Source organism: Colossoma macropomum, unplaced genomic scaffold (assembly GCF_904425465.1).
Source record: "Colossoma macropomum unplaced genomic scaffold, Colossoma_macropomum, whole genome shotgun sequence".
In the NCBI taxonomy this organism is placed as follows: domain Eukaryota; kingdom Metazoa; phylum Chordata; class Actinopteri; order Characiformes; family Serrasalmidae; genus Colossoma; species Colossoma macropomum.
In genome coordinates, this window is record NW_023495671.1 from 168,426 (window position 1) to 178,076 (window position 9,651).

The window sequence follows — 9,651 nt, forward strand, 5'->3', positions numbered from 1 at the left end:
ATGTCACAGTTTTATTTTTTGAAGATAGGTGTATTTTTTTCCTTACAGGTTACACACATATATGTACATAGTAACTCTTTTGGATTCTATCCTCTCTGAGTATGTCAAATTATTGTACATTTAAGAGAATTTAAATCAAAATGCTAATATGCTAGGGTATATTAGCATTTTATATGTGGGCCACTTTTTGCTTACATGCTGTTTGCCAGTAGGCAGCACTGCCATATCTGAGCCAGAATTGGACCAGATCTGTTTTGGGGCATGTGGGCCATATGAATTTTTTTATATGTGGGCCATGTTTGGCTCACAGTAGGCAGAACTGCCATATTTGTGCCAGAAGTGCACCAGATCTGTTTTGAGACGTGGGCCAAATCCGCATTTTTTTAATATGTGGGCCACCTTTGGGCCACCTGCCGTAGAAGAGACTCTCTCTGCAGAGACACTGTTGCCGGGAATACACAAATATCTTTTGGCCAACCTGGAAATCAGAGGAAACATCTCCTGATTTTTACTCCACCAGCTGAGAGGGACCTCAGAGAGAAGGATTGATGGAGCACTGCAGTATTTGGTCACTTCCTCCTCAGCTCTGGCATAGGCAGACATGGGATGTAGCTGGATACTAGCATAAGTAATATTCTGCCCCAGCAGATTCTCTAGCAGAGATGATGATGACGACCTTCTTTTGGAAGCAGGGCTTTGGTGCTGCTCCTCCTGAGTGGTCAGGGTGCCTTCTTCCCTCAGTGTATTGTGCTCTAGGTTCTCCTCCTCTTCTACTCTTATCTCTTGCTGTAGGTAAACACAATGAGAAGAACAGGTAAACACAAAGGGCCTTACATTTTTTCAAATCACAGTGTCAATATCTTCAGTCCAAACCACATTTGAAAATTATTAACAAAACACAAATTACTTGTTCTAGTCATTATCAAAACCCTTGCATTCTTATGGAACATTTGTTATGTGGTCAATTATTAAATAATTTTATGTTTATGTAGAAGTTGCTGCAGCCTCAGCAATCACTCTTCCATACGTCTCTCCTCCTCATAAAAGAAACAAAGGCTCTTGAATCGTGGGTCCAGAGCAGAGGCTGTCAAAAGAGCGTTTCTCTCCTGCTCACTAGTGTGTCTCTTGCCGAGGTCTCCGTTGATGGCCTGTTTTAACTCCCGGACCATTGTTGACTCTCCAATACTGTCCTTAGTGTCCTGGATGAGTTGAGCTTGCAAAGGAGCAATCATACAGATAGTGGGGTTGCCCTCCTCTGACAAGAGAGTAGTTGCATCTTTCATGGGCTTTAGGGCCTTGATAATATCCTCTGCATTTGAAATGTCTGCTCTACTGAGAGTGCAGATGTCAGACTCTGCTTTCCTTACCTGAGGAGAAAGTAAGGCGGCGCAGACTGCAGGCTGTTGCTCCAGAAAACTGTTCACCATCTCATATGAACTGTTCCACCTAGTGCTCACATCTGTTATCAGCTTGTGTCTAGTCAGACCAAGTAGCTTCTGCTTCTCTTCAAGCTGATGTTTTGCAGTGGGGCTGCGGTGGAAAAATGTAGTAATATGTCTTACCCTCCCTAGTAGCCTTGACACAGTGGGCAACTTGAGCGCTCGCTGAGAGGCCAGGTTTAGCATGTGGGCATAACATTTCACATGTAGGAATTTACCCAGTTCAGCTGCAACAGCCATGTTGGATGCGTTATCAGTAACTGAAACTCAATATTTCTTAGTGATCTGCCATTCCTCTGCAACATTCTTAAACAGCTCAGCCATATTAGCACCCATGTGGCTCTCATTCACTACTCTTGTTTGGAGCACATGAGATGCGAGCTGCCACTCATCTGTGATAAAATGTGCAGTTATGGTGACATAAGACTCTGTGGCAATGGATGTCCACGCAGCAGATTACAGCTATCCTACCTGTTTTATTCAGTGATTCCATAACTTCGGTTTTGGTCTCAGTTTAGAGATTGGTGGGGGGGCGGTTGCTGTGTCAGTAAAATATCTTTGAGACGGGACGCTGTATCTCGGCTCCAAAGTGCAACATAGCGTGAAAGCCCTGGTTCTCAACGACTGAGTTCGGACACACATCCCTGGCAATAAAAGTTGTGATAGAGTTTGTAATTCACTTCGCCCTTTCAGAGTGGGGTGGAAGTTTTGACATTGCGTGCTCGATGGTCCTCTGGTTCGCAGCAGCTACAGCCAGGCGTTTTTCTTCCTCCTCCAGGTGAAAACGTGTAATATGGTTTCTCATGTTTGTCATGTTTCCAAAATATCTTAGTTTAATGTGACACAGCTTGCATATAGTGTGGCTCTTATTCAGGTCCTTTATCCCTTCAACTTCATAGAAGCCAAAGTGCTTTCATACGCTAGCTTTTAATGCAGAGGGAGCTGGTCTGATTTCCCGCTCCTCCATCTTGTATCTTTGTTGTGTGTACACCACAAACTGTCCAGGCACTGCACTTCCGCACTTCTGTCTTTTGTATTCTGTCAACATTACGTTATCATTTAAAATTTAGAAAATAGATTTTTGACATTTCTGAATCGATTCAGAATTGTCCACATCCTCAGTACAGTTAGCATCTGCCTCGGTACATTAAAATCTGCTTCAATACAAGTGGAATCTGCCTCAGTTTGGGTAGAATCTGCCTCAACATGCTACAGTCTGCCTCATTATGGGTGGAATCTGTGTCAGTATGGTAGAATATGCCTTAATATAGGTGGAATCTGTTTTGGTATAGGTGGAATCTGTTCTTATATATTTTTTGCTAAAACATCAGTTGTCGAGCCTCACCTGTACCCGTCCTGATTCTGGTTTGCCTGCCGCACAGCAGCTTGAGCTTGGGCCGTCTCTTCGTGTTAGCTGGGTTACTAGCCCATTATCATGTTAGCTAGCGTTATCTAGCTAGCTAACAGTCAGGCTGCTATAGGAAAATGTACTTAGTCCAATTACAGAGAACATACAGTATAAACCAAATAGAGTCTGCTAATGGCTGTTTTTGTTAACTTTACTCTAAGTGTACTTTTGTGCACTGGGTTTGATATTGATATTATGTAGAATCAGTTAGACGCTACTGGGTCAGTTTGCTGAAGAGCAGACCCGCCCAAACACTACAATTCATGGAAAAACATTACATCAACTTGAAATTGTCAGATGATGCAGACCTCAGTACAGGTTGTTGAGTCAGTTAAATCATCATGAGAAAGCTGGGCAACTGTATTTTTTTAAATTTGCCAGTTCAAAATTTTAGCCAGTTGGATTTTTTTTTTACGGTGTGTTGATTCTCTCCTGAATGTGTGGCTACTTAGGACAGATCTGCTAGATTTATTGCTTCTAATTGTCTTAGCTTTATTCCAGCTGTGTGAATGTGCTGTGGTTATCGAATGGCCGACTCATGATTTGGTTCTGGTGCTGAGCCGGATCAGACCAAAAATACAACCATATATGACGAAACATAAAAAAAGGAATGAAAATGTTGGGGTTTGTTTAGAGGGATCTTGTTTGATGTGTTTGTAATTACACAGAAAACCAGAACTGAGATCACTTGATGTGCTGAAACAGCCCAAATATGAAAACACTTCATAATAAGTCAGTATAAATATTACTAAGATATGATCTGTTTGAGTTCCCAACATTTTTGAACAGCTAAAGTCATTTTCTTGTAGAAATTTATATCCATTCATAAAATCTTTATTCCGTTTCAGATGTGTCTGATTTCATTTGGCTGACAAAAACATCAACACTGTGTAAGTTATTTTGAAAATGCTGTTTTTACACTTCTCTTCATTCACAGTCTCACGTTAAATGTATTGAATAGTGCGGCTTTTGTTAATCTGCTGTTCTTTAGGGAACTAAACATGGTTCTTCGATGGCATTGCACAAACAACCCTTTTCTAGAACCTTTATTTCAAAGAGCATGCTATTCATACTGTATTTACTCCTGATCACAATGTGACTCACTTTGTTTGGCCAACAAAAACATCAACACTATAAATGAATTGAAAATGCTGTATTTTATTTAACCCAACACTTTGGTCGCTGTTATCTTCATATGCAGATTCACATTAAATGTTGTTAACAGTGTGGCTTTTGCTCGATCTGCTGTTTGTTGAAATAAGGGTGCTGGTGTGGGTGGGAGCTGGCTGCCTCTATGCGGTGGGATCGGTTATCTTGCCCATGAAGAGGATGCTCTTGGTGCTGTGATCCACAATAAAGGCCAGGAATGGTCTGTTGAGCTTCAAGGGGACTGGCCTCATTGGCATAGACATAAGTACCATCTCTACGGTGGTGGCAGCAGCTGCTTCAGTGCCCTTCTCATCAACTTTGAGGACGGCCTTATGGAGGACCTGAGGGGAAGTCACACATTTACATTGTAAGTCTGTAAGCTTTCCTACAAGCAGATTTAGGGAATGTTTAAAAATATCTTTGGCTTCTTCTACCTTGGAAACCATCAAGTTTTTCGCCTCAGTGATCCCGGAGAAGTCTGCGGTGCCTGAGAATGCATCAACTATTCCCATTTCCTTCAGAGTGTCCGTAAGTGAAAAGGAGGAAGAGATGGAGAACTTGGGCATGAAGAGATCCACATAACTGCAGAGCAGAAGAGAGGAACCTTTAAACACAGTCACTTTATGAAAAACTTTTTTTACTTGCTGCAACACAAAGTTTGACTTTGCTTTGTTCACTGTGCCAGTGCTGGTATAACCAAAGACAAGCATTGAAAAGTTTTCCTTTGATGTTTTTTTTCATTGCAAATGATTACAGTTTCAATTATCATCTGACTCTTTTAGGTGAACTCTACTTATGCAGATGTTGGTGCTGGAGTACCAGGCATTGCAGTGTGACAGCTTGACCTATTTGCAACATTTGTCTGCTGGCAGTAAACTAACATTATTTGGAATGTGTGCCTGAAAGATGACTGAAAATGGAAACTGCTTAGTACTACAACACTGAAAGAAAACAATAATGTAATATTCAGTGGGGTCCAAAATCTGACACCGCTAGAGAATCCTTTTCTTATTTAATGAAGCACTTTTATTACAAACTCATATTATCATCATAACACGTTGACTGAAAAGTAAAATAACTGAAATTTTAACATGAACTTCTGAATTTCTAAGGCTTTTTCTTTAATGAGAGCAAACACCCGAGCTGGTATGGACTCCATAAGTCTGCGCAAAAGCTTCTAATTAAGCTTCTTGAGCTGAGGGTTGTCTGAACATGAGCTTCACTGGAAGAGACTAAAAAATGTCTGACCTTTCTATACACTGGCCTTAAAAAGGTCAGTATCCCAAACTGGCTTAATTTTGCTTTGAAGGGGACCTAGAAATAGTGCAGAATCACGAATACTTATTGTTTATTCAAATTTAGAACTTTGTTGTTTGTTTCTTGGTTTAAATGTCCCAGATTTTCAGTGTGGTCTCAAACTTTTGGACTCTGCCTCTTTATTACATTCATTACATTACACAAACTGCAGTCTGTGAAAGACAGTACAATAAGGAAGCAAGGAACACTGGTTTGGTTAAGCCAACTAGTGTGTTTAAAAATCAAATATTACTCATTGATGATTTGACTTGCAAAGTTCTTGCTGAAACTAAAAATCTGCTGTCTGAGGTTACCTTCTTTGTAATTTGTCACTCCAGTACTTGAGGCGTTCCTTGTCGATGTTCTTCTCCACTTCCTGCATTTTTCCCTCATCAGGTAGAACAATCATCATGGAAGTGCTGCCTTTGTAGGGGACTATGATGATCGAAGAGAAATTATTTCGGTCATCGTAGAATTTGTAAAAGTCTGTGTTCGCCATCATGTCCACAGTCACCTTGGTGTTCTCATCCACATGGAAGTCGTCTTTTTTGGTTCTCCTCGTTTTAAAAGGCTCTTCCCACTTACCTTAGAGGGCAGAAATCATGGCTCATTACAGCAATTTATCAAAACACAGTTTTAAAACACAGTTAAACTGAGGAAGATATTACTTTCTGATGGAATGTTTAGGTGCCTACTGTACCTCTGAAATATATGAAGTTGATTAGCATCATCATAGTGTCCTGGTCCAGTTCCTTGATCATGTCAGTGATCATATCTTTGGTCTTTTTGGCGATGTACTTGTTGACTTCTTGCACAGCAACTTCAGGTTTGGAGAAGTCCACACTGAAGGCCTCTCCTTGGTAGTAATGCTGAGCATCCTTTAGAAACTTGTCAACAGGTTTGAAGCCTTCTCGGACGGCTACAGCACTTCCTGCCTCCAGCAGCATGGCTTCCTCACTGTGGCCCAGCATGTGAAAAAGGTGCTCATAACCTTCATTGACCTGATCAGGAGTGAGGGCACTGTAGCCCAGGGTGCTGAAGATCTGTGAGTGGGTTTCACCTTTGGCTCCCAGGGCCAGCATGGACAGAGCCATGGAGATGCTCAGTGGAGAGAAGAAGATGTTCTTGCCTTGAGCTTCTGGATGGGCGGCCATCTTCTTGTAGAGAGAGAAGGTAAAGTCAGCATTGTGGGGGGCGAGTCTCTGGGACAAGTGCTCATCTCCATCGTGGCTGGGGTGAGGTTCATCCTTGCCATGGTGGAGATGTTGATGGTGATCTGCTGAATGATCTTCATGACCATGTTGGGCCGCCAAGGACACCGTCAGCAGGAGGGAAACCAGGAAACAGCAAGAGATCTTTCCACACATTTTATCTCCTGGACAGAGAGAACACACTTATTCTGTATTTGAACAACAGTAGTGCAGTTACTGAGGCTATATTTTGGTACCAGATGCATCATTGCAGGCTACAATACAGCGTAAATTTCTTTGCCTGTACAATTCCATAAAAATAACAGTAATACTGAATGCATGGACTAATACTAAAGAAATCAGGAAATAATGAAGTATATACATTAATGAACTGAATCAAATATGAATAATCATTAATTATTAATGCAACTCTGACTAAGTGTGGTAATTAATATTACGACTTAATGTATTAATTAAGACCCTTTCCATACTGCATAATGTCTCATAGAGACACAAATTATAGGCTAATAACCAATGCACTAATCTTCAGGAAACTCAATGGCATCCGGTCTAACAAATGTTTTGGGTTTTTTATGACACATGAATTTCTGTACATTGTCTTTTTGATGCCTTTAACTTTGAATATTTCGTGATTAATGGATTATTAGAAATTTCATTACAATTACAGGACATGGGCTGGACTCACACCTGCAATGTGAAGCTGATTTACTTAATCAGTGATGATGATGTACAGTATGTAATGATACATTTGATAACGATATGTGATACGATTTACTGCTTAACATGTCTACTCATCATTATATATACACACACACACATATATATATATATATATATATATGTGTGTGTGTGTATATATAATGATGATATATATATATATGTGTAATGATATATATATATATATATATGTGTGTGTGTGTGTATATATAATGATGATATATATATATATGTGTAATGATATATATATATATATATATATATATGTGTGTGTGTGTGTGTATGTGTGTGCGCTTCGGTGAAATCTCTGAAGAACAGTACACAGCTTTATCGGTGAGGAGCATTTATTGAAACACACAAATGCAGCATAAAATATGAGTAAAAAACAATGTAACATAAGAGTGCAGTATTTCATACAGTACTTCTGCACTTTTCTCATATCAGTAGTTATTGCTGAAAAACCCAAAGTCATGTAGGATGTTGTGGTTGGTTAGACTGACCTGATCATACATTTTGAAAAAAATTAACTAATATGAACAATACATGCGTTCAATTAGGCTACCACAGAAAAAAAGCCTAGAAATGTGAAGCAGTGGTGTGAAGCCATGTAGCTGCAAAGAGTCTTCTAATGTAACTCAGCTGACAATGTAAACTTAGATTAACAACTCAGTATTAAACATCCTGTGTTTCATGGTGATGATCCATTGTTTAATATTCGTTGGAGTGTGAAATATAATGTTAAAATGTGCCAATATAAATTTTAATAGGCAGTGAAAGTCTTCCCCACCATTCACTTTGGCATCCCTATGTTTCCCAGGCATAATTTCAGTCGCACACAGAGGGCTTCTCACTCGACGCATGAGCTCTGCAGCACTGCGTCTCTGCAGGATGAGAGTAGCGTTTGTGCAAATTCAGAAAACCTTTTAATGTTAAAAGAATGACGGTAAATAAGTTTGGATGGTATTGAATTAGCACAGACGCTAGTCTTTCTGGCTGCATACTGTCCACAGTTAATTAATGATATATTATTATACTGAACAATGATTTGTTTACTTATATTTACTTCATGGGTTTACTTGGTGGGGCACATCATCATTACATAATACTAAATGTAGATCAAATAGACTGTATATAAATATGTTAACTAATGATACCTAAATATGCTAACTTATTACTTAAAACTGAACTGTCACTGTCATGCAAAATGATTACCTTATTTTACTTAGTATATTAAGCTATTATTTTGTTGCATATTTATTCAACCTAAGGATGCAAACTTTCTGCAGTGTTGTTAGAAAGGGGTTTATTTATCATGTGACATTAGCAGATTACATTACCGGTAAGCTAATGGATATGAAAGCTTTTATAATTAAGCAATATAAACCTCAACCAATTAACAGATCATTCATATATAGAATTTACACAACAGTTATACCAAATTATACATTCTTCAATATTCTGAGCATGTTTACTCCCTTTTTTGACATTGGTGATAAGCCTATAATGTGGATGATGCATAAATATATTAAATCATGTAAATTTACATGAAAGCCAATGGAATGGGATCTTTCTACAAGGAATTTTGTACCATTACTGTTGGTCCATGCATCATGAAATCAGGACAAAATGTAAAGGACAGCAGATCAAATGTGCTGAAAGATAAAAATCAACAACAAAAGCAAAAAATGTTTTGCTTTTGTCAGACATTGATGATATGCTAAGCTTCTTATTGTTGGCATTTGGCTTATTTGGTTCGAGTCATAACGTTATTTACTGTGTCATTGAGTTCAATGTAGAAATTAAGATATCAAATAAAAAGATCTAGACCTAACACTGACCTTAACGTCTCAAATAGTTAATCACATTTCAGGGAAAATGTACAGATTCGTTAAAATAAATTTAAGTTTATTGTAATATATTTTATATGTTAGATGTTATTGTTTAGTTAAATAATGCTACTTACATGCAGGGAGCTCTCAGCAGGACACAGGCTGGAGTGGAGAAACTGATCGAACATAATCCTTTAAATATTAGCCCATTCTCAAACCCAATGACCCAAGCCCACCCCCAAAACCACCCACAACCCCACCTTCCTCCCCCACCCTCCGCCCTCTTACCGTAAATCTAACACAACTGTTTACTCATGGACTTCAAACAGTGATGCAACATGTAACAGTTGCACACAGTACCAGACAAAAGTGCTGACACACCAACTTTCTATGTTAGGGTCTTCAGTCGCTCCCCTTTGCCTTGATGCAGTATTGGTTGTACATGTATTGGGAAAATGTGAACAGAGTAATAAGTGTCTGAATTCAGTCCAAGTTACATACTTTCAGAAAACTTGCACACTCAATTAAAAAGCATACAATATTCAAAAGAAACACCATCAGTGCAATGTATATATATTATATACATTTTAATACACAATTTC

The 9,651-nt window shown here is 39.0% G+C and overlaps 1 protein-coding gene across 2 annotated transcripts; it reads right to left on the bottom strand.

The window, feature by feature from the left end:
- Positions 1-3,985: 3,985 nt before the first annotated feature.
- LOC118802757 (alpha-1-antitrypsin homolog) lies at positions 3,986-9,294 on the bottom strand. 2 transcript variants are annotated; one of them, XM_036563227.1, is made up of 5 exons: positions 9,184-9,294; positions 5,993-6,667; positions 5,607-5,877; positions 4,431-4,578; positions 3,998-4,337 (listed from the first exon to the last, which is right to left on the bottom strand). In XM_036563227.1, exons 2-5 carry the CDS (start codon positions 6,657-6,659, stop codon positions 4,140-4,142), a joined length of 1,284 nt encoding a protein of 427 aa, XP_036419120.1. In that variant the 5' UTR covers positions 6,660-6,667; positions 9,184-9,294; the 3' UTR covers positions 3,998-4,139. The 2 variants fall into 2 exon arrangements, with proteins under 2 accessions (XP_036419121.1, XP_036419120.1); XM_036563228.1 differs by lacking the exon at positions 9,184-9,294 and having other exon boundaries at positions 3,986-4,337; positions 5,993-6,659.
- Between the last annotated feature and the right edge of the window lie 357 nt (positions 9,295-9,651).

Bases quoted from the DNA above. Each gene is read 5' to 3' on its own strand.
- LOC118802757 (XM_036563228.1), bottom strand. From the start codon at position 6,659: ATGTGTGGAAAGATCTCTTGCTGTTTCCTGGTTTCCCTCCTGCTGACG. The intron at 5,878-5,992 runs GTACAGTAGGCA...CTGCCCTCTAAG, and splicing joins CAACTTCATATATTTCAGAG to GTAAGTGGGAAGAGCCTTTT. The intron at 4,579-5,606 runs GTAACCTCAGAC...TCTGCTCTGCAG, and splicing joins AGTGACAAATTACAAAGAAG to TTATGTGGATCTCTTCATGC.